Here is a 25,379-nt window from a genome sequence, read left to right on the forward strand (position 1 = left end):
GACTTCTCTAGATACAGGTATTTAATAACGTGAAAATTCTGTGATAATACATTGTGTTCTTTTGGACAACAATTTTTTTGTGAAGCAATTTCTTACTGACTTAAGTTTCTATAAAACACCCTCAGAGGCAGCAGATATATATTTAGCTTTTGGGAGACATTGCACTGTGATAAGGCATAGTTTAAATTACAGTTTATGTCCTAAAAGAAAGATGCTGACTGTTGAATTTATGAAAGCCATAGGTGATATGATATAGAGATACCTAACCTAGTTCAGATATTGGAAGTGTTCTGCAGTAGTGACTAATTTACCCTTTATTTTATTGGCTTCTATGAAGAATAATGAGGTAGTTCTCATGAAGGCTCATGTTACGTTGCTAGAATGTTTTCTATACTTGAACTAGCTTGGGAAATACCCCACTGTGCTTCAGGATGCAGTGAGGAGCATCCCATTAGTCTTGGAGATCAGCTGGTGGTGTTGCATATGGTATCTTGCCAGTTGTTTCTCCTCTGATTTAATGGTATTGAAATTCCAACTTCCAAAAATAGGTTGTGGGAGGGCTGAACTATCAAACATTCAGAATCATCCTGAAGTTTATTTTGCATATTTGTCACTACTTCTCTTTTTATACTGTGTGATCAAAAAATTACTAGACGATGACTTAGTCCTGTAACTGGCAGATGCTGTGTTGCAAACAGAAAGTTTATATATTTATTTAGTATATCTAACTGGAGCACTTAAGCGCCAGTTGTATCATGTGAGGTAGAATATTTTTTCTGATTGTTTTTACTTTTCTTTCCATTTTACTCTACCATTACATCTTCAGAATATATAAAATAATACTGTCTGTTAACTACCTGGATTGCAGGTCTTGTGGGTTTAAATTGAGTGCTAGATTCTATTAAACAAATTAATACAATTTAGAGGTAAAATCTGAGATGTTTAATGTAGTTTTTAGGATTTCTTTCTTTGATAGAAAATACTTTTTACTACTCTTTTTCTTCTTTTTTTTTGTTTCGCCATTAAAATAAAAAACCTTGCACTTTCTTTTGTCGAAGTGCCCCAGTCTTTTGAGTTTCTTGTTTTCAAATACTTGGTGTTTTCCTGAAGCTTAACAAAGTCTGAGTAATTATTGTTGAACATGAAGGGAAATGTGTCCCTTTAGGCGACCCTTTTGAATTTGATCCTACAGTCCATGGGGTTAGCCAAGACTTATGGTCTTTAATCCTTAATCCTTAGTTCTGGATGGTTTATGGCCAAGTAAAATACCTTGTCTACTGTCATTTCTCTCTCAATCTTCTTTCCTGGTATTTCTTCCTTTCTTCTCTCTTACATCTCCATCTGCATCTTTGTCACCCTCTACTGCCCACCTTGGCTGGTTTGTATTCTTCTGCTTCCCAGCTGGCTGTGCCTCCCAGCACCTGAGTGGATGGGAACACCCCCCCGAGGAGATGCTGGTGCAGGGAATTGGAGGTGTCTGTCCTGCGTGGAGAGGCAGTGATGCTGGGTGTGGGGTAGCTCTGTTCCGAGGGGAGGAAGGCTCAGGGGGCTGCGGCCAGTGTGGGTCAGGGTAGGGCTGTGAAATCAGCGGGAAGGCAGTGTCCGCAGGGAGAGGGGGCTGTGGGATATGGCTGGGGAAATGCTGTGCTGTGCTTCTGAACTTGAAAAGCTTTGGGATGGGTGGGAGATCTCTAGCAGAGAGGTGTGGTGGTGGTGGTGTGGTGTGGCAGGAGAGCACTGGGGATGTGGTGGCTTGGGGTGAGGCTGTGGGAGTGCTATGCTTCAGGAGGATGGGAAATGTCATGTAGTGCTCTGAGGATGGTAAGTATGGGAGCAGCACTGGGTGCTGGCAGTACAGTTGCTGAGATATTAAAGCTTTGGGAGGCCTGGAGAAATACTCCAACATCTGATGGTAATAAATAGGTGGTAGACATGAGTGGTGTGAAAGCCTGGTATTGGACAGGGACCTTTGTGTCACAGAGGCTTGCTTTCATGTCCAAGATGAATACTGATCTGTGGTTTTAGCCAGGTATGCCTGAAGATCCCTTTCATCTCTTGTTCAAGGAAAAAAAAATCATTCCATTGTTTATTACCTTTGTGTTGTATGTGTGACGCAGAGTAATTTCTGCTTTGTCAAACTCAGCCTTGTGATATTACTGTGAAAGCTTTGCACTTGCTATGGCAAAAAATACCTTCCATTGCTTCTAAGGTATTCTGTGCAGGATCTTAAGATAAACGTCAAGTTTTTTTTAATGTACTGCTACACTCTGCTTGGGGGACACAAATGTGTGTGTTTAGCTATGTATTTAATATATATTTCTGTAGCTAATCTATGGTAGTTCAATCACAACTTTTACTTAGTTGTGTATTGAAGTTTATTTTGCAGTGATGGTAAATAAATAAAATATTTGTATTAGGTAGAAATACAAGAAACAGTAGCTTTTACTGAGAAGCAGTGTTTTTTTGACCTGACTTCCTTAAGCATAAGAACTCTAGAACAAATAAACTATTTGTTGGAGTCTGTATAAGATTGCTGTTAAATAGTAGGACACACAGATTCATCAAGAATGAATCTTGTTTAACCAACCGTATTTTCTTTGTTGGCAGCATAACAGGCCTTGGGACTAGAGAGATCAATGACTGTCTTGTAGTTTGATTTAAATAGGGCTCTTGACACCATTGATTTAAATAGAGCTCTTGACACTGTGTCACACTACAGGATTGGCAATAGAATCCAGATGAAAATGTCATGCAGTGAATGCAGAAGTTCAGAGAAAGCTGTACCCCAAAAGCCTTCATCTGTTGTTCACTTACCCAGCAATTATCAAGCAGGGTGTTGTTAAAACATGTTCTGTAGCTGGCTTGTATTTTCATTAATGATTTGAGTGATGTAATATGGCATATATCCTTATTAAATTTACTACCAATAATCAAGCAGAGAAGAATGGGAGGTATGTTGGGAAACAGGATTAGAATGAAAAATATTCTTAGCGGATTGGAGATACGTCTTACCTGGACTGATTTTATTTCTCTTTCAGACAAGTGCTCAGTCCTCACAATAAATAGTTCTAGTTAAGAGGGGGAATAGGAGAAATGACTGTATGGATTACATTTCTGCTGAGAGGGTTGATAGTTCCTCACAAACTGGAGTGCAAGCCACTTGTTAATTTATTTTGTAGCAGTGTGACATTGTTGGCAACTAAGTTTGTGCTGATATTTATAAGAGTGTTGTGTGCAAGGCACTTGAAAATAATCCTTTGTTCATGCTTCAAACAGAATATCAAGTCCCTTTTGAGGCACCTCATTGAAGGAAGATGTATGTTAATTGGAGAAATTCCTAAGCACAGCAGCAATGGTGGCTGAAGGTCTTGATGATAGTCAGTGGGTGAAGGAACTGGAAGTGTGTGGCTGTGTTTTGGAGAAGAGGGGAGTGAGAGGGAGAGTAATATTCTTCAGATGAACAAAGGTTTTTCAGATGGGAAGGGATTAAATGGCTCTCCATATGCACAGTGACTTAAACGTGGGCCTGAAATGAAGCAAAGGAAATTTTTTTTCTGAAATGCTAGGAAAGAGTTCTGCCAGAAATTATAATTTCAGGGGAGCTGTAAAACAGTATTTGAAGGCTTTTTAAAAGTGTTTAAGTGTTTTAGACAAAGCATGTACCAGGAATGAAATCATATAGTAATGGAATAGCTTGGGTTGGAAAGACCCTTTAAAGCTGATCTAGTTCAACTCCTCTGCAATAAACAAGGATAATTAAATAGGGATGGTTTTGCCTTGAAGTAGGAGGACTCAGTGAGGTGATCTGCTCTCTCAGTCCTTTGTGCCTCTTGGAGATATTGCCTCCTTCCCCACAATTTTTGTTTGTTTGGGTGGTTTTGCTTTTTTTTTTTTTTTTTTTTTCTTTACAAGTTGGTTTGTTGGGCATTGTTCCCAGATACTGCTGGGAATATTATTAGGACAGTGTGACTGGAAATTTCATGCCATCACTTCAGCCTGTTCTTATCATTCCTTTAGATGAGATAGATAAATCTCCTCAAAGAGCTTCGTCTCAACCCTCTGACACAATTACTTCTCTCCTGGTTTTAACTGACAGTCCCATAAACTTCACATAGTTCATTGTGTTACTTGGGTGCTGCAAAAATGCAGTGAGCAGGGAAAAGAAGATGATACTGACTATGTGAATGTAAGTGTCCTGTATCTAATTTTTTTCCCCCCTTTGCTGGGAAAGAAGGTCAGCTGTCCAACTGTTCTTAAGAAAGATGTTACTTTATTTCTCTTTTAGTTTTTCAGTATTTGGGATGAGTGATGAATATTGTTATGTGTTTATCAAAATGCTAAGCACTACTAGTTAGTATTCAGGAAACAACTGTTTTAATTTGTTATTTTAGTAGTAAGTATTAAATTAGTTTATTTTATACTATATTATATTATTTTATACTATATTATATGAAACTAGTTTATTTATATTTATAGTTAGCCCTATCTATTGCTAGGTGGAATTACTTTACTTGTGGTTTTAATGGTATATCTTATTATTTGAAATGTGCTATTAAAATAGCATTTTAAAATAGCATAAATAATCTAGTATGTACACAGTGACTTATTCTGAAGTGACTGCAGATTGGCTGACTGCAATATTTGTTCCTCAGGTTAAATATTGTTGTCTAAAAGCTGTTTCATTTTAGCTGCTACAGTTTTTGCAGTAACATTCAATATGTGTTATGTATCTGTACACAAGTATTACTAAACTTGCAATGGTAAACTGTCTGAACACCTGCCATGGATACTGTGGCAGCTCTCTTTTACTGCCGCCTTCTTCCTATATCCTGTTCAGTGATGAGCTTCATTTTTTTTCCTGTTCCAAGCAATAATTTACAGTGTATGATTGCCAGGCTAGATCTTGTGTTGACCGCTGTTAAAATGAGGATGGACTTGGTTACTGTCATGTCAGTGAAGTCTTTCATTGCTAGTACAAAGAGGAGGCAGATTTGGTGATACTAATACTGCTGCACACAGTTTCTCATAAGAATAAACACTCATCAAACTTGAGGGAAATGTTGTTTTCATGGTACTTTTGCTTAGGGACTTAGATGCCTTACAGTTTGCTGCCTTGTGTAATATCTAGTGTCCCCCAAAATAACAAAGCATGTCTGTAGCATAATGCGTTGTTCTGTAGGGGTAAGTGAACTGATTTGATTAATAGAAATTATATGGCTTTGACTGCTTGACTCTTTGCCTGGGGTAATTAGTTTTGCTGAGAATGACTGAATTGTATTACGGGCTCAGAGCCATCTGCATTAGTGCCACTGCTTCAGGTGGTGCATCTGCATCCATAGGAAGTGCATATATCCTGCTAAAACATTTTTCTTCTGTCCCCGGTGGTGTTAACAGTAACACTGCCAGACCTTGACTAAAATGGTATGGACTAAAAAATACTGTGCCTTTCTGTAGCTGAATGCAATCTCCATGTTCTTCAATTTCATGTTCCTTTCAGTTGAGTTGGTTTTTATTTTGCTTTGTTAATATATTTGTGAGATTCTGTTCCCATAAGATGGAAGATAATACAAAAATTTGATGTGCATATTTTTTGTAGTATTCCAGATCAAAAAATCCCCTTTCTAGTGGGAAGGTTAATTTTTTTCTTGTTGACTTTTGAAATAAAGTATATTCTTGGTAGTATGTACCAAGTTCATTAATTTGAACCATTGACTGTAAGATACCAAATTAATGTGCATGTAATAGAATGATTTTCAAAACTTAATACAGTTTTTCATTATTAAGAGGCCAATAGTGTAAGACTTCTTCATCTTCTTTGAGCAAGGCAGACAGAGAATACAGATTTTACCATCAAATTATGTTTTGTTGTGACTAGAATTCCAAGCTTGCAAACCTGATGTTAGACAAAGCATTTTACATAAATATTTAACATGTTTTACCTAATATCTGGCATGCATTCTTCTTCTAACCATTTCAATAGAACTCACTAAACAATTACAGGCACATGAGAGAAAAGGCTTAAGTTTGAAGCAAGAAAAAAATGCTGTTGCAATTTTGTTTTTCAAGAAATCCTTTAGGGTTTTAAATTTAATTTTATACATACAGTTCAAGAGAAAGAATCCAAGTATGTTTGTAATTCTGGGATTTTTTCATGCCTAGTTTCCATTAAAAAATCGTAAACAAGTTTCAAGTTTGCTGTATTAAGTGAAACTATTTTTTCATGTAAGCATTAAGTTGATTTCTGGTATTGATGAGATTAATCTTTTAGCGGTAACTACTCAAAAAATTTGATTTTGCTGTACTATTAAGTGTTTTATAATTTTAGTCTCAAGCACATAGGCCTCGTTGGAGGGCTGTGTATCAGATGTTTTAAAATGGGTTTAGTATTCCACTTTCCATTGTGGTGTTAACCTGTTCCTAAGTGATACGTTATTGATGGCCCAGTAGTAAGGCTGTGTCAGAAGTTAATTACGGTGTGTTCAAGTTTCTTTTGCTGTAGCATGTGGAGTATTTCTAAAAGTTTTTTCTGTATTTCAGGCCTATCAAAGTCTATTTTCTGTCTTTTGTTTTTCCTTTTTCAGTTACAGATGTCCATACCTTTTGTTTGTTATATTTCTGAAAAGCTTTACTCTTTCCAGCTCCCTGTCATCTGTTCCCTAAATCTGATTTCTGCTATTTCATGATTAAGATCAGTTGTGACTTTTATTGTATGATCTAACGTATAGAAGTTTTGGTTATAGGCCAGTATTACATTAAGCTAGGCTTCAGCAGGTGCAGAGGGCCTGACAGCTCTTCTTTTATTCACTTCTAACAGTTCAGAGGAGTCCAGTGGGAAAGAAATGATAGTGGACAATAACTAAGGAAGGGGAGGGGGAGCATGATGGACTGCCACAAAGTGTTTTCTGCTTGGAGATTAATTATTCTCAGGACAGCAGAATAACTGCACCCATCATGCAGTTGGTAAATTATTATGCATTTAAACTGTCTATGGTCATAAGGCACAAATAGTGTTTGCATTGGTAGCACATTCAGTTCAGTGTTTGAGATTAAGCCAGTACTTATTTCTTAAAATTACCATGCCTGCAATGTTTTCCATTTGCTTTGGTAATACATCAGATGGTCTGGGGTTTTGTGATCTGGAGGATGTATCTGGGGTTTGTAGTGTCAATTAATGCTGAAATAAAGGAACTTGGATATTTTGAAAGAAGAATTGATTGGGAAGGAAGAATAGAAGGAGTGATGAAAAGGGAAATTTTGGAAGATGATCTTGGCAATTACACCATTCTATCTTTTTTCATTAATAGGTTAAAATGTAAGGGCCAGATCTCATAGGTTTTTTTTTTTTCCCAATTTTTGTTTATTTATTTTGCAATTAGTGAATTTATACATGTAATTTTAAAATCTGAAAACTGTACTTATATTTTCTTTTTCTAATTACAAAATTCTCCTTCTCTCTTCTCAAAGTATCCCTATAGAGCAGTAAGGAATTATACCAAACCTGCTTCTGTTTTGCTGTTAAGGCATATTTATTCCCCTCCAGAAGGATGGCATTGCAACAAGGTTTGGACCTCGTGTTTGCTTTGCCCATTGATCTTTTCAAGTGTTTGAACAGTCTGTATTTTTGTATTTGTTAGCTAAGGTGTGTCATAAGAGTGGAGATATGAAAGGATATGAGAGAGCCAGGAACACTTATAGGCTTGTGTCTATGAATGCTTGTGTTCAGCCAAATACAGGGTAAATACTAATTCAGAGGATTATTTTTATTTTTAATTGGTTTGAAGCAGTTATGATTGTGTAATTAGTACAGATCCTAGGGCATCTTTGAGTTTTGAGACAAAGTATTGTTACTGGAAAGTCATATGTATACAGTAGAACTACATAATTAAAAGTAGAAAGAAAAGCTCTGGGTTTCTGTTTCCAGGTGACATACAAAACCTAGCAACACAAAAAGATGTCTGCAAGCTCTATCTGCCTTTAAATCTAGTAAGTTTTTGTGCACTGACTTTAAAAACTCTATAAGTTAAAAAAAAAAAAAAAAGACCAGACCAAAGATGAAAAAAAAAGATTAAAAAAAGTACTTAAGTACTTTTGACTGAGAGAATGGAAGGGACACAGAGGTTAGTGGTGAATCTTTGAGAGATTATATTTTTGCAACTTGTAAATTATAAATACATTGTAGAGAACATGAGTAGATGGCAAGATTTTGAAAATAACTTGCAGTATCTCTTACATATTACATAAACAATGCAAAAGCTGTGTGTGTATGGTCATGAAGAGAAAGGAAAGTTGAGTGACATAATTCCAAACAGTAAATGAATGCAGGGATATTAGCAAAAAAAAGTGATACCATCTCTAAATTTGTGGTATATTCTTACTCTATTTCAACAGCCATTAAAGTTCAAGTAAACAACGAAGAGCTAGGGCTCTTAGGTTGGCGACACAAATGACTAGAATGGAAAAATTTAGTTCTCTAATTCCATTCACAGCTGGAATGATACATCTGAAACAATATGGATCCAGTTGTCTGATCTGCTCTGGGTGGGAATTCTGCAAGGAAATTGCAATTTTATGTTTCTGGCTAAGTATGTATACGCACTGTGTGAATCTCTGGTAGGAATTGGCATTTATAACTTTCTCTGTTCCCTCTTTCTGAGCATTTATATACTTGGAGATTCAAAGTAAACTGCAGGTTAGTTCTCCCAGAATTAGAGTAGTGATCTCTGAGGTGATCAGATTGGTTGTTTGAGTTCAATAGATGAATCACTTGTCCAAGGGAAGGTGTGGAGAAATGTCACACATATTTTTTATAGGGATGCTAGCTGAGGGTAGCTGAGATTTGTTTTTCTATGGCTGATGGTGAAATCAGTTGTTTAGTGGTCAAAGAAATAACACTGAGAAACAGTTTCTAATATTGATCTTTTTCCTTCTGCTGGGACTGAAGCATTTATTGGTGTGTAACCCAGTGATTGAACAGCAAAAGAGCATGGTTCATTCAGAGATAACACTTCAGTAGTGTATGTCTGACAAAACAGAGTGGTTTTTATTTCTTTTTGAACAAACAGATTCAGCAGTAGTGAGAGAGAATAGAAATGGATAAAATGGACAGGTGTTGTCTGGTGATCAAGGAAAGAAGTGAGCATTGGATTAGAATGATTACTAGAAGATCAAATAATGGTGGTAGCAAATAATTTTCAGAAAATTCCATTGAAGGATTGCAGAAAGAGAAGTTTCAGTAGAAGTAACTGTAAATACATATAGATCTGAAAGTCAGCTAACAAAACCCAAACCAGGTTACTTTCACAACCCACTGAATTAAACCAGAAAAACTGAATCATTGCATGTTTCTGAAATTTATGTTGGGAGCCTAGACTACTTGTCCTCTGCAGCCAGTTCTCTAAAGTCACCTATTTCTAACACAGGAAATGTTATTTTGTGTTTTCTTATAATAAACAAACTTACTGGATTTGGAAGACATTTGTTGCCAGACTGTAAAGTTGTGATGCATAGAGCAAACTCTCGATAGACCCAGTGTTCAGTGTCTCATTTCAAAATGAGTTGATTTTCCATTGCGAAGGATCTTCTGTTCAGTAGGTGGGGCAAATGTATTTAGCCAAACTTGAAAGCTGAAAGCTTACTGAGAAGACAATATTAGGTTGTGAAATAATACTGGCTTTTTAGCAATCAAGAAGGAGGGTACTCCTGGCTGAAGGCCTGTTCTAATGTAGTGTGCAAAGCAAAGACAACAACTACAATTGGAAAACAATGCATAAATGCCACTGAATGCATTGCAAATATAGATTATAGGTATGAAAAATCTAAAATATTGCAAAAAAAAAAAAAATCCATGACTGACTGGAACCAGAAAGACACCTATAATGGAGTAGACTTATTAATATACTAGTTTTCAGATTGTTCATGAAGATGGAGAATAGGAGGAATTTTAGTAAGTGCTCTTGTTTTCTCTTTGAAGACAGGGTAGTTTGTTCTTCCATAGAGTAAGGATACCAACGACTAACAAGGATGTTATACAAGAGTGCTAAGTTCCCAGAGGCTTTAGTTTGTAATTCCTTACTGAATAGGGAAGGAGAAAGTCCAGGTTGTGTTGTTCTAGCATTCAGAAGGAGATGGTATTACTATTGATACCAATGTCAGGTGGATGCAAAGCTACTCTAAAAAAATAGTAGGCAAATTGAATTCATTTGAAAGAAGAATTCAGGTCTGTAAAGCTGAATTAATGATAGTCAATCACCTTTTTATGGAAAATATGTGTTACCAAACAAATTTGTGTGTTTTACGTACTGAATTGATTAAAGAAATTGTGCAGATGCATTATAGATTTATGTGCATAAATTTAGATGGCTTAAATCTCCCTTTAAGTTATTTTTCCCCAAAGCAGGTATTTAAATAAGCCATATTCTCCTCATCTCACAGTTGCTCTACATTCTTAGTAGATGATTTTGTTACTGGGGGAGCTGGAAGAGCGAAACAGGGGTAACTAAACTGTAAAGCTTTGGAATTGGACCGTGTCTCCTTGCTGGGATTGCTTCACCAATGTTGTTTCTGTTCTTGCATTCATGGAGCTGTGTCAAACAAATCTGTACTTGTGCAAATGGTGTAGAGAATTGTGCTCTACGGATAAAAACAGTTTTGTGGTTACCTGTGAATAAATGCAATTATACATGTCACAGTGGGTGATTAAGTGGGCCCTTTTTCTTGAAGATTAAGACTGTAGAGGTGCATTCATGGGGAGAAAATAAAGGACCGCAGAAGGGCTCTTGGATTAGTAGGGAAAGAAATGGCAAGAGCTAAGGACTGGAAAATGAGGCCTGGCAAATTCAGAAGTATAAAATAATTGAAAAATTGGATTATATACACAATTTTGTTGTAATTCTTCAAGTAAATACTGGTTGTTCAAATCTTAAACATAATAACCAATTTTATTCTGTTAATTTCCAATTAAAGTATAGCCAGTTCTGGTTAAAAAAGTCTAACCAAATAGCTATGAAAAATAAGACTGAAGACTAATCTTTGTTCAGGCCTTGGATGTGAGCCAGTATCCCTGTAACTCTTGTTACTAGTTATCCCTGTAACTATTGTTTCTATTGTCTTGCCTAAAAGATCAGTGAAGGTGTTACTGTATGTAACACAAAGTAATGAGAAGTGTAGAGTAAGATTTCATTCTTCATAAGAAACAGCTTTAAAAATAGGCTGTTTTCCCAAGAGTAGTTTTTTCTCGTCACCCAACTCATACACATAATTTTCAAATATTGTTTAAGCATTTTATCAGCTCTGCTCAGTTATTGTTTGAAACATCAAATAGTCTAGTTGTCTTATGTCTTTACCTTTCAGGTCCAACCTTCAGTTATTCACAGACATTAAGTCTAATTACTGGCTTTGTTATCTTAAAGTTAGACCTCCTTCAGCTGAAAACCAGCAGGGTCTCATACCCTTTTTCATGTAATCTCACGAAAAATGTGGAAACCTTACTTCATTAAAAGAAGGAACTTCCTATTATTTTGAGAACATACTGTTTCTCTGCCAGGTTGTCAACAATTTCAAAGATTCCTCCCTTGCCCAGTTTTAGCAGACTTGATTAGCAAACTAGAGTTGCAGAAACTTTTGACTGGAAGAAAATTCGGAACACAAGAATCAAAAGTTTTCCACTTTTATTCTAGTTTCTTTAAACTGCTCTGGAATCTTCACTGTATGCTGTAAAACTGAGGCAAGATTTATTAGAAGCTTCTGAATATATGAATATTTTAAAAGATACCTTTAATTTGTCTTCATGTTCACTTTTCTGTACTTCATCACTGTTTGATGCAAGTGCAAATGAGCTGCATACGTCCATTTTAATAATTTTGACTGTGGAAGGTTATGTGTCCATATTATGATCTTTACTCACAGATTCTCTTCATAGAATCACAGAAGGGTTTAGTTTGGAAGGGGATCTTAAAGACTATCTACTTTCACCCCCTTGCTGTAAGCTTAGACACCTTACACTAAACCAGGGATGGAGGTTCCACAGCTTCTCTAGGCAGCCTGTTCTGTGCCTCACCATCCTCACAGTAAAGAATTAATTCCCAATATCTAATCTAGACTTGTCCTATTTAAGTTTGAAGCCATTTCCTTTTGTCATTTCATGACATGCTCTTGTAAAAAAGCCTTCTTGTAGATCCCACTGATACTGGAAGGTGCTCTGAGGTCTCCTCAGAGCCTTCTCTTCTCCAGGCTGAACAACCCCAACTCTCAGCTCTCTTCACTGGAGAGTTGCTGCAGCCCTCTGATGTCTCCATGGCCCTCTGGACTTGCTCCAACAGGTCAAAATGTTTGATGGGTTGGGGCCCCAGAGCTGGATGGAGCAGTCCAGGTGGGGTCTCATGAGAGAAGAGTAGAGGGAGCATCACCGCCTCTTCCTGCTGGCCAGATTCCTTTGATGCTGATGGGGCCAAGGATACAGTTGACTTTCTTGGCTTCAGGTGCACATTTCTGGGTCACAGTGAGTTTCTCATCAACCAATTTCCACATCTTTTGTTTTGTTTGTTCTTGTTTGTTGACAGGTCTCACTTGCTCATTGTTAGAGCTCTTAGAAGTAATAATCTTCCTGAATATTATTAAGGTGTTTTACAACAGCAGTGCTCATACTCACCTTTTGTTTTGTGATGATACATACATGGCAAATAATGTTCCTTTCTCATTTTCTTTTGCCTTAAGTGTGTTTTCAGCCCATTGGAAATGCAGCCTGGTACACAAATTATCACTGATATTTGTGACAACTTATTAATGTGGGAAGATGTCCTTCTCTCCTCCTTATCCATTCTTCTGTCTGTGACAGGGATTTATGAAAAAAAAAATCTTGAAATAAAATTTGAAAGAAAACTGTGGTGCAGAGACGCACCACAGTTACTGTGCTTTTTTCCCCCTACTAATTGAGTTGAAATTGAGTTCCATTTGAAGTAAAATCTCACAACAGATTGTGAGAGTTCCTGGTACAGTTAAAAGTAAAACTGTGCTAATACAGCTATGTTAATAGCAGTCTGACATAGCCAGAGTGACAGATTTCACAGCAATGTTTTTTCAGCAGTGACATTGATTTGTTTATTAAATATGGTATCAGGTTAAACTGTTACAATATATGGTATGGAGTTAGAGATCGTATCAGGGTAGCAGAAACCAAAAGTATATTTCCAAAAACCATCTTGGAAAGGAAACAAGAGTGTTCTGTGTGCCAACAGCTTTGTGCTCTCAGCCTGCCTGCTTGTCTGACTGCAGTGTCAGGAATCAGAATAATGTTTATATGCAAAGGATACAGTTCATTCAAACTATAAAAAGAATCGGTTTAATAATTTCAGATTGTGTACCTACCACAGAACTTTCACTGTAAATCTCCTGGTTTTTCATTTCAAGTAAATTTCTTTTCATTGTGTGAGAATTTCTTTGTAAAATAGGAAAACAAGATGATACATAAATCTATAAAGTAAGCACACAAGCAGATATTTCTCTCTTTCTGTTTAAATTTATAATAATCACTGAAGTGTAATTTTAGCAAAGAATATAAAGATGCCTAATGATATATCACCTTCAATTTATTACTCTACAAAAATAACTAAATTGTGATAAAAAAGCAGTAGTTGAACATATACGTTTGTAGTGAAACACTCAAAGCATCCACATGAACTGAAGTTACCTGACTAAAGGAAAATTCAATACCGTATTTTAAAATGTATCACTGAGAGCACATGCTTAACCTTTCAAGTCTTCTCTTGTAATGCTTGTACTCTGTGTGTACTTTGTATTTTATCTGTAGGAAAAGAGGTAATAGAATTGTGCATGCTTTTTGTTTGTCAGTTATTCTGTGTATATTTTGCTAAATCAAAAGCCTTTTCTGGAGCTGCTATTCATCTTGCTCTCCCCTCTCCTCCCAGCAATTTTGGCACAACCACATATCACACTCAGTGATTCAAAGGCAAGTTCTTATTTTTTTTTTTGCTGTTACAACCTAAAGAATAAGGTTAGTATTTTTTCCACAGCAAGTGCATGTTGCCTTCTGCCTTTCTGTGGTCCTGATGGCCGTAGCTGCCTTAGAGTGCTTCCTTCTGCCTTCTGCCATTTTCTGCTGGACCTGTACTCTTCTCCTTCTTCACATCCTTCTTCTTTAAACTCTTGTTGGCTCTGAGTGATTTTGATTTTCTTGTTAGTTAGTATGTGGTTTTTTCCTTTTTTTTTTTTTAACCTTCCCCCACCAAAACAAAACCCAAACCCTGGAGTTCATTTTGCCTCTTGAATTGCACGAGTGTTCTGTGAAGTAGAAAAAGGAGATGGTAATTATATAGTCAGATTCTTCTTTCCTCTTGGTATAAGGTAAATACATTCAGTGATATAATGGCAGAATGTGTGAAGTAGGAGTAGAATTCAGCTCTTATAAGGCTGGAAAATTTTAAGACAGAAGCTGATTGTTCTTAGCTGTATGTTGGAGATATTTTGTCTGAATAATGAGGCAACAGAAGAGTATTTAGCATATTCTAGATTTTTTTAATACTGCATCAAAACTTTGCCAAAGAATGCTGTAGTCTCTCCTTTCAAAGGAGTCTGATGGCAATTGGCAACTAAAACTTTTTTCGTAGGAAACAAACGTAAGTCTAGAATATTCAACTATCAAAGAACTTTGATGATTAGCAAATACATTGCTTTAAAAAGAAGTACTGTGTGCACTGCAATATAGTATATTTAATGATTAACACAACAGAAATTTTGTTCTCCTGTCTGGGTAAATTCTGTAGCCTTTCAATATATTATTTAATTTAAAATGAAAAAAAATCCAACAAGGGTGGGGAATATAGGATGTTTAAATTTATGTGTGGTGGGACATAGTGCCTGTCAGTCCAGTTCAGTGATACTCTTACCAAACCTCCTTCATATAAATAAAAAATAGATGCTGATGTTAAACCCACCTTTTAGTGTGTCCAAATAAATAATGATTATGTATGACATACATTTGTATATTTATGTAACAACGAAGGAGGAGGGGTTAATTGATCTGATGTGTATCCAACTGCATACATTTTTAATCTAATATATTAAGAAAGTACAAAAGTGACTGCTCTTTCCTTTGCACTAATAAGGTAAACAGAACTTCTGACCATGTGTAGATTACGTGCCTTGTAATTCATAAGAGTTGTTGTGTACTAGAAACTAGATATTTGCGATGTATTTACATTTCTGTTTCACAGCTTTGTGGTGTACTAGTGTGTGAAGGTATGCTTCTTGAATATCCTAATAGATCCTGGCACTGCACTCTGCATATTTTGGTAATTTTAGTGTGGAATAACTTCATTTTATAATGTAAAATTGAATGGAAATGCATTTGCAGTTAAAAAACAACATAGTCGGATACCAGCTAATACTTTAGAGACAGAGAACATGTAGAAATTGGCAGTGCTTGCTTGTGTTTCTGCGATATGTTTGCTGGAAGTAATATTTTTGGAGTCCTGTACAATTCTGCTTGCCTTAGGCTGAGTGGTGTGAAATGTAATTGAACTAATGATTCACTGTGGTGAGATAATTTTTAAGAATGTAGTGGGCTTCTTATTGTACAATACTATGGCATAAATTTGCCCTTTTTTCTTCAGCGATGCTGCCTCTTTGCATTCTGTTTTAGTCTATCTGTCAAGCACCCACCACCATCATATCACTCCTGAAATCCTCTTGTGTCTGTAGGATATGTAGTGTGTCTTCACAATTTACTTTTTATTTTGTCTTGTGTTAAATTTGTCATGTGGTACTGATATTGTATTGTCTTGTTTTATGATGGCTTCTGGGTGTATGTAGGATGGCACATATTCTTACTTGTATTCCTTCCTGCTGTATGTAGAATTTTCTGCTGCAGCCCTCAAAGTGTGCTCCAATGTAGTAAAAGTCCACTATTTAAAAATTTAATGAAGATGAAGAATAGTAAAAATGAACCTGCTTATATTTGTAAAGGCAATCAATGAGTGTGATTGACACAGCCTTTAAAACTGGGCTTAATCTCTTTAGGCAATTCCTAGGCTACTCTTCCTCTGCTGTGAAGTGCTGCTTCATTGCATCTGATTTTCTAATGAATGAGCTTTTAACACTAAATGTGTAATTCTTGAGGTTTTATTTAATTTTAAGAAGTAAGGTTATGTTGTCAAGAAACCTTTCAAGTCTGAAAGCTTTTCTAAATGCTTTTTTCAGATAAGGACATGATGTAGACTTATTAATCTGTTCATTATCATTTCTCCTTTCCTTCATTTTAAATGAATGAGTAGTATCTTTCATTTAGGAATGCTTTATTGGAAAATTAGTAATCACTGAAATCATGTTATAATATTAACCCTACACATCCCAGCTTCATCTGCTTCTACTGTTCAAAATACAGAGGGTAGCTGGAGAAGGAAATTAAGGAGGGGTACAAAAAAGAAAAATAATAGTTTCTGCTTAAATATTTTGGGTGTGTTTCTTTTCAGAAATTATTCCCAAAAGAATTTTTTAAAGTGGTAAATGTGGAGGACATGGAGTTAAAAAAAAAAAGCTTATTGCATTTACTTCCTCTCTGCAGCCTCTCAAATAAGATACTGGATTACCATTCTAGTAGGAAATCAGAAATAACATGGATAAAAAAGTGATTTAAATGGGTACAGTTGAATGCAGGTATTTTTGGGCCAGTGAAAATATGAAAGTATGTCTGAATGTATGTTACACAGTAATTTTACATCATTTCACATCAATCAAATTATAACATTTCTAGGTAGAATTTACCTGATTATAAGTGGCTATTCTTTGTGGAATATGGAGCTGTAGTATTATATTTTAAGTCTTCTGTTCTAGTCAGCTAAGGCATGAGGTCAAGTAAACTCAGATACATTACTAGTACTTTTTTTAAGCATAAAACCAGTTTTGGCAATACACATATGATTAATAATTTAGCTATGTGGTGGAAAATAGCTTTTTGTTCCCTTAAAACTGCACTTATTTTATTAATTTTATTAATAAAGTTAATAAGTGCACTTATTTATTAACTTCAAAAAAGTGCTTTAGAAATCCTAATTTTTTATGTAATACTTTAGTCAAACTAGCTCTCATATTCAAGGGTATGATCTGCTTTTTTATATAAGATAATAGTTATTGAGAATTAGCATTTTAAATATACTGGTAGCTGGTGACACACTGATCAGTTTATGTAACAAGAGGAGTGAAATCATGCTGATTGATTTTGCAGCTTTTTGTTTTGTTTCCCCCTCCCTGCCACTGTTTCATTGAAATTAAGAAATTTTTAGGCATGGCACGGTGCAAACAACTTGACAAACTTATGTTTGTATGAATATCTTAATTCTTGCTTACAAGTGCTGTGAGTGATGATAAATTCCTAAGGCTTCTTGATATGCCTATGCAGGTTTAAGATGAAATTGGAGAAGACAATGTAGAGCAAAGGTATGCCGTGGCTGCCCAGGAAATGCAGGAATAGTGTAGCTAGCAGTATTGGTGATTGGTTTGTGACAAGGCAATTTCATGGCTAGAGCTAAACACAATGGAAAATAATAAAGTTATCAAGGGCAAGAAAAATTACCTCCTACTTTAGCTGTGGCATTTACTAGTCATATCTATGTAGATAAATGGTATGAATTAAAAATTCCTGTATGAAAGGTGCTTGTGTCACACTAGAGGTCAGTGTGAAAAACTAAACCTTTGCACAGGATTGACTTTTAGCATCAGTCAAGTAATTTTCTCACCCGTGCTTTTTTCTTTCATTTATCCTTTTACCCCTGCCCTGTCCTTTGTAATTATTCAAAGTTGTGTATTTTCCATGTAGAAATTGTGGATATAAGATTGTATATGTAAAACTTTACTTTTCTTAAGGGTATTTTCAATTTTTGGACCAGCATGATTTTTTTTTTCCCGCATATCAAAAGTTTCTGAACCATTCACTGAAGGACATAATGTAAATGGCTTTTTCTGTGCATAGTAGTTGCATGCTGGAGAAGATTGAAATAAGTGGGATATCTAAATATGAGGTCAAAATGCATCCTGGTTGTAGCTGCATAATATTCAGAATACCTCTGATCAATATTGTTTATGAATTAAATTTAAAAACACCATAGTGTAAAAAATGGTGAATTTGTGCTATAGAAAAGTATTCCCAAGTGCAATTTTTGCTTAAAAATTCTTTTATATTTACAGAGAAATTGAGCCATACAAATATTTTTAAAAGTTTGCAGTTCTTTAAGGCTATTTATTTTCTAAAAAAAGAGGACTTGAATATTTTTGACAAATATACACATGGTGTTACGCTAACAAACAGCCATGCAACATATATCTTACATAATGAAGAAATTGAATATACAAGACCTACTCTATTTAACATATATATTGAAAATATACAGTCTCGCCAATAGTTAAAAAAGTTTTTCTTATTTGGCAGTATTTTTTTTTACAACTTGTTCAAATATTCCGTTTGATGTGTTTTGGTGAATACTGAAACCTAGTCAGTGACAACCTGAGGTACTAAACATTTCTGTCTTACTTCGCTGTCTTCAAAGGTAATCTTTTTGTTCCTTTTAGGCTCTATCCATGAGTTGTGTATTACAGCGTTATTTGGCATGGGATCTGCTTCCACTATTGAAACAACTCGCTTTTTCATCTTACTTTTCAGAACTTTCTGAAACTTTTGCCTCGTGAATGCGTAAAGTAGAGGGTGAAATATAGTTGTTCCATATGCCATTACTAGAAAACATAATCTCAACTTTACCAAAAGGTCACTTGGGCCCAAACATAAGATAGTGGTGTTTAAAACAGAGATGGGTGTCCAGCAGAGAAGGAATGTTGAGATAATCAGAAGGGACATTCTGAAGACTCTCTTTTGCCGTTCTCGTCGCTCCCGGTGCCGTTTTACAGCTCGGCGTAGAGCAATTATGACAGACACGGAAGTCCTTACACCAAAGACGACATTTTTTCCTGCACTGCTGTGGGACACATCTGTAGTCTCATGCTGTGTGGTCAAAGAAATAGTTTTTTTCTTTCTGTTTTTCTTCTTTTGTCCCGTTGTAAATCTTGTACCAATCCGAATATTTAGGGCCTGGAGTATTTTGGTGTATGTAATTAGCATTACTATAACAGTGAAGAAAAATATTGGGATCTGAACGAGGATGTGGTAGTACATTCCTAGTTCAGTGTGGTACTCATTTGTACTCACGCACAGAAGTGTCTTATTTTCCCAAGTACTTGCACTTTGAAGACTGAAAAAGTTTACTTCAATGAAAGGAATCAGGAAGGAAAAAAGTGAAATGATCCATATTGATGTCATTAATATCACAGCCCTTCCCATGGTCAGGATTCGATTAGCAGGTTTTACAGAGATGTCGTATCGGTCCAGCGTGATAGCGAAGACGTTGATTGCAGTTGAAACGCTTGCAAAAGAGACACAAGCCTCATGGAAGCAGCAGATGAGAGCAGTGTTACTCTCCAGTGAAAGCAGAAGGATAACTATAGTTAGAGGAATACATCCCACACAAATTATTACATCAAGTACATGAAGGTTCATTGTAATTATGTTACTGACAGAATTGATTAAGTTGGATTTCATACAGTAAAGTACCAGCACGGTGAGGTTGCTGCCAAGTCCCAAAACAATTTCTAACATCAAAAATCCAGTGAGAGAAACTTGAAAGCTTAATGGATATGACAGTGGTTGGTACATGTTGGTATCGATGTCATCAATGGCATCTCGAACTGTAATATTAGATTCGGACTGCATGTTGACTTCCAGAATGGGGGACAAACACATTCTTTTGTTGCCGATGGTTTTTCTCCTGAAAGGTGAAATAAAATATGGAACTATTTGATTTTGTTTTTAAACACTTATTGTAGGTAAATGCTGGGGAAGGAGGAGGGAGGAAAAGCAATATTGTTACCAAACTCTTCATTTACAGTATATTTAGAGCTTTAATTGGCATAGACTCAAAAGCCTGAAGATCTAGAATAAGGTCTTTGCTTTTTGAAAGAAAGCAGGATTTGTTTGAAAAAAGAAAAAATAGTGAAAAGCTTCCACTTAGGGAGGCAAGCCTTTGTTTATAGTGATGTGGTTTTTCACAAAGGGCTCGTTTGTTGAATAAACCATACTTTGTGCATAGCCTTTGTATTGCTTTGAGGGTCATTTTAGAAGAATGTTGTTAAGTATTAACAAATTAGTGATCAAGATCATTTTAAAAAGCTCTTGTGGAAAAATAAGTGATAGGAACATGGAGCACTGTTGCTTATGTCCCATAAAAAGGATGTTTAAATTATTTATGCCAGTTTATCCACCTCTCTCTTGTAAGGTTTACAGTAGTGCTATGGTCTGAAATGTGATGTTCTGTAATTCACCAGATTTTTAGAGTCTAAACCTTCTATTCATTTTTATCTTCTGTGCATCTATGTGTATGATACTTGCCACTACAACAGCTTTATAAAAGTATACATAATTTCAAATGCAAAACTTATTTGGGTTTGAGAAATTGAGTTTATTATAAAATGCTACGTTTCCTTTTTCTGATTAGAATTTTCAATTTCTTCAAGAAATCTGTGCCTACAGGGAATGGAAGAGTATTTAATTTTGTTCCAGAATATATGCAAGGAAATAATTTCCGCAAATAATATTTAAAAGGAAAATTATCTCTTTCAGGTCTTGTTTTGGGTTTGTTTTTTTTAATACAAACTGAAATTAAACCAAACAGATTTACATACATACCATGTTTCTCTTAGGAATAAGTAAGGATCAAAAAGGTATTTATTTTATATAGCAGATTTTTTAATTTGTGTCTCATCTGCTTAGTTTTAAACATGTGGGTAAGTTCTAAATATAGCATCTGCATGTAATACCTGATGTTTGTATGATTTCTATCGTCAGCCAGCTCTTGAGTTTGTAATTGATTGAATAAATAAAAGGTTACTAAATTTCTTCTTATGATACTGGAGGGTTTTTTTAAATTTAAGAGGGGAAATATTTGGCATGAAAATAAATTTTAATGTCTACCTTTATTCTATTCTGAATACATTAAAACGGATAGCACTAAGGTGAACAAAATTGAGCTCTTTTAAAATGAAAGTATGAATTAAGCACACTTGGGATACAGTATGCAAATGGATTTCATCGGCAGTTCTGAAAAGCCTCAGTTGAACAATACTATTAATTGCAAATTGTATGATGAAAATTCTTGGTATTCTTCAACAGTTATTTCACATGTACCTCTTAAATAAAAAAGATGTAAATTAGAACGTTTTACTCTCAGATGTGAAATGAAACAAGAAATATTTCAAAAGCTTTGTTTCATTTCTAATTTAGGCAACCTCTATCTGTCTTACATTAACCCTCAGGGAAATGATCTCCTCTTGCATGCTGTCCTGGCTGTGAATGGGTTTCAAGAAACCATTCTACATGCATTGCTGGATAAATTAAGTTCTTTTGTATTAGCAAAAGCCAGGAAGAAATCAAAAGCAGATCTGCTAAAACAAATTACAGTCTCACCCTAACCTTAGAGCAACCGAGATTTTGTGAAAACGGAAAACCTCAGATGTGTTAGGAAACCGTGAATAGATTAACCATCACCTCCTTGTTGCATTGCCTGGGTTTCGGGAGGCAGAGCTGTGTGGCCAGGAGCTCGTTCACCCAGCGCCGCGCGGGCAGCGCCGGGCACCTACCTGCTCTCTGTGCCTCAGGGGCCTGGCACAGCGTGGCAGCAGCTTGGCAGAACCTGACACATGGTGTCACTGAGAGATTTTTGTAATGCACTGTAACCTGGAAATCAAGTGGTAGCTGAGCTGTGATTTCATTTCTTGCAGGTTTTTTTTGTTTTCCTTTTTTTGGTTCCTGCAGTTCAGCAGCAAAAAGTTCTGAATAAACATGGGGACTTCTTAATTGCCTCGGATACTTCTACAGACCAGGGCATACTCTGTGTGTCTGTTATAAGTTTCAAGCCAGCAATAATAAATAAACCTTCTTTTAAGTGATGTTAATTTCCTTCCCCTGATGCATTTTGTAGAAGCCTGTTTTTATTTTCCAGGTTTAAAAAATAATATTTTCTGATCTCTGTTTTCAGAGAGTGTGTAGACATCCTTAGTTTATGGTTGCATATTTCTTTCTGTCATATTCCTGCTCATTACTTTTGAGTGATGGCTTAGTGAAAGAAGTTGCTATACATCATAAAATCCAGTTCATGTGCTTTGAGAGTAACCATGGGTTACCTAATTTGGTTTATTTTGATTTAAGGAGAATACATAACATCATAAAATTGAGAGAAAAATATCCATTAGTCATTATGACAAGTTATTTAATGAATAGTATAGAAAAAGCTTGGTTAAACCTTTATTCAGCTTGCTGATGAAGTATGCATATTCTCCTTTTGGGATTTCATGTTTCATTGTCTCTTCATGCATCAGTAGTTTCCACAATTCTGGTTTTAAATTATAAATCCCTCTTTAAGAAATGCTCACCATTTTAAGAATCAATCATTGCACTCTTCTTTTAATGAAAATCTGAGCAGATGTGTTAGTCTTCCATGTATATTGTTGAAGTGTCATGCACGTAAATGGTAATGCAAGTGTGTTCCATGTTTTGTTTTTAATTCCTTTATGTCTTAAGAATACATTTTAGGGATGCATCCTGCTGCTCGTAGGTCATACAGCTACAAAGATACCCGGTCAACTGCATTCTTCATATTGTCAGTAGTAAAACTGAATTAGTTGCTGCATGCCCTTGTGAAGGGGAGGAAAAAAAAGGTTAAAAGTAGGGCTTGTAATTTCAAAAATAAAGTAATGCAAGAATGTATTTTCTAATATCACTTATTTAATGAATAAAGGATCTGTAAAATTGGACCTTATAGATTACACAGAAAAACAGTTTGCCTGCTCTCTACTTGCTATTAAAATCATATTCCTCTGTCAGCTTACATGAATTTAGGTTTTTTGGACAAGTTTCCTATTCTCTAGATAGTGCAGGTTACAAAAGATCCTGGCTAGAAGCAATAGTTGGATGCAGACTGTCTGTGACTAAAGCTACAAAATGTAGTTTTATAGCTCTGGTGAGCAGGTAGTTTATACATACAACTCTCTTGTTTTTTAATGAGAAACTGAACAGCATTAATGAGCCTTTTAAAAATACGGTTTTGTTTAATTTGCACACTGTTATCCTTTCCTTTCTTGAAATAAATGTTTAGCAAATCCATGCTTTTAATAAATGGCTTGTATGTACAGGAGAACGAAATAAATAAGTTTTAAAAAAAAACAACAAAAAAGGGGGATTTCTTAAGTAATCAGAGATTAGTCATACGAGCCAACCTTCATAAAGCAATAAGTATGCACTAATTACAGACTATCTGATCCTTCAAAGAGTAACAGAATAAATTTGAAACATATTTAACTGCCAATAATTGGAAATACTGCTGAGGGAGGAAAAATATTCCCAGTTGCTTTATGTGGTTGTTTTCCCCAGTACTGTATGAGCTTAAACTGTACTGTCTTCATGTTGTACGAACAAAACAGGTTCTTAATATTCTATAAGATTTTCATACAGAATAACATTTTGCTATCATTATATTTTTAATGGGGAAGGGGAAATAGCATTTAAATATTTCCTGGTCTTAAATATACCAATATATTACTGCTTAATATAAGTTGAATCTGATCTCTTGCCTTTTTTCCTCCAATTTTTAATTTGGTTTAATGTTGATTATTCTGTATATCATAATAAGGAACAGGTCTTACCTCTACTAAAGATTTGGTAAATTCTCGATGCAGGTGAAGCAGTTCCAGGTTGGAGGGATTCATTTTGTTCACTTGTTAGCAGAGTAGAAGGGAAAGAGGGTAATAAGCATATCTTCAAAAAATGACCTTAATGAAAATTTGTGCCTGTACTGTGCCATTGTTTCAGCATACTGCTCATGTATACAATTGCTTTAGTTCTGGTTTACAGGCTGCTGCAGTCTCCCACTCTTCCTACGGTAGAATCAATAAGCATCTGAAAATACATAATGAAAGTAATTTAACATACTGAAGGCTTCTTGTCTCCAGAGACACCACTGAGATTCAAGCTTTCTAAAAAAGAAGAGCAGTGCTTCTGAGAGGAAAGCTTGCGATGGGCAGCTTTTGCAGAATGACAGCCTACCTTGTCGCTTCTCCTCACTGCAGAGAGATGCAGTGCATTCACTAATTTTGATTGGTCAGTGATGTTGGGCTTTAATTGTGCTTCATATATGGGATTGATGCCCTCCCTCCCCCCAATTTATATAAGGATTCTTTTATAAAAGGACTAAATTTACAAATGATTTATGAATTCAGGAATATATTAAGGGTATGCCTGTTTTATTTTTACCTTTTCACTCTTTACTTTGTGTACACTGGAAACCACATGGCCCTGAAAAAAAACCCGGGGACTAAACAGTTATTACTTTAAAAGCTTCCAACAGTCTATATTTACCTACTGTCAATTTCTGAGCCTTGTAGGTGTTTTAATTTTTTGTTTGTTTATTTGTTTTGGTTGGTTGATTTTTCTTGTCTTAAAAACATTCTGAAATAGTACTGCCTCTTTAAGCCATGCTGAATTTCACCATGCATGTTTACATGCAAGTGGTCATCTAGGTTTTGTAGCAATAAGTTATATTGAGGATAACTTGATACCCACATGTATATTAGGAAAATTTATGCTAGGATGCACTGAGATTATTCAGACCCTGATAATTATTCAGACATGATAATTCAGTTGATTCATGATCAGAAAAAAATTATTTTTAGGATCCATCACTATGTACAATGTATGTATAGTTGTGGAGGTTATTAATTTTATTGAAATGTAAACTTCTAAAAAAACTTGCATGTTTCACATGAATTTTTCTAGAGACTTGACAGGTTTTTGTAAGGATGTCTTTCTTGCATGATGTTCTTGACCTTCACTTTGCAAGGGATGCCTTTCTTTTCACTTTTTGTTTCACCACTTATTTCTAAATCTGTTCTATCAGTATAAGCAATGCTCACAACCACCTAATGAGAAGTGTAGCACAATACCTGTTTTAATTTGTACTGGTGCTAAATAAACCTTGGAAATCATTTCAGTATCAACCCCAAAATAATATTTTCCAAAATTGGTTTGCTGAAACAAATAGTTTAAGAATATCTGAGTATAAAATGTCCTATAGGTAATTTATAATCTCAAATTAGTGTGGGGCTTTTTTTCACCATGACTTAAAAGATTTTTAAGGTTTTTTTTAAGGTGTGATAAAGTACTAAATGTTAAAGTAGAGTTCTTACATAAGTAACTGTGTTAAGATGGTAGTTTGGGTCAAATTTTGATGGTGTCCTCTGTTTTTAGGTTGTTAATGCAAATACAGAATGCAGTT

General features: G+C 35.5%; 2 protein-coding genes across 6 annotated transcripts in view; one reads left to right on the forward strand and one right to left on the reverse strand.

Annotated features, from left to right (window-relative positions):
* COG5 (component of oligomeric golgi complex 5) overlaps window positions 1-25,379 on the forward strand; it is a 172,263-nt gene that overhangs the window by 10,475 nt on the left and 136,409 nt on the right. The gene's annotated exons all lie outside the window — the stretch shown is intronic.
* On the reverse strand, window positions 18,227-24,285 carry GPR22 (G protein-coupled receptor 22). Of its 4 annotated transcripts, none has more exons than XM_021539136.4 (3): window positions 23,752-24,141; window positions 22,483-22,743; window positions 18,227-19,823 (listed from the first exon to the last, which is right to left on the reverse strand). In XM_021539136.4, exon 3 carries the CDS (start codon window positions 19,796-19,798, stop codon window positions 18,497-18,499), a length of 1,302 nt encoding a protein of 433 aa, XP_021394811.1. In that variant the 5' UTR covers window positions 19,799-19,823; window positions 22,483-22,743; window positions 23,752-24,141; the 3' UTR covers window positions 18,227-18,496. The 4 variants fall into 4 exon arrangements, with proteins under 4 accessions (XP_021394811.1, XP_021394810.1, XP_085425927.1 ...); XM_021539135.4 differs by lacking the exon at window positions 22,483-22,743 and adding an exon at window positions 24,152-24,285 and having other exon boundaries at window positions 18,275-19,823; window positions 23,752-24,004; XM_085569801.1 differs by lacking the exon at window positions 22,483-22,743 and having other exon boundaries at window positions 18,275-19,823.

This window comes from Lonchura striata, chromosome 1A, assembly GCF_050655825.1.
Source record: "Lonchura striata isolate lonStrDom1 chromosome 1A, ASM5065582v1, whole genome shotgun sequence".
NCBI classification, from domain to species: Eukaryota; Metazoa; Chordata; class Aves; order Passeriformes; family Estrildidae; genus Lonchura; species Lonchura striata.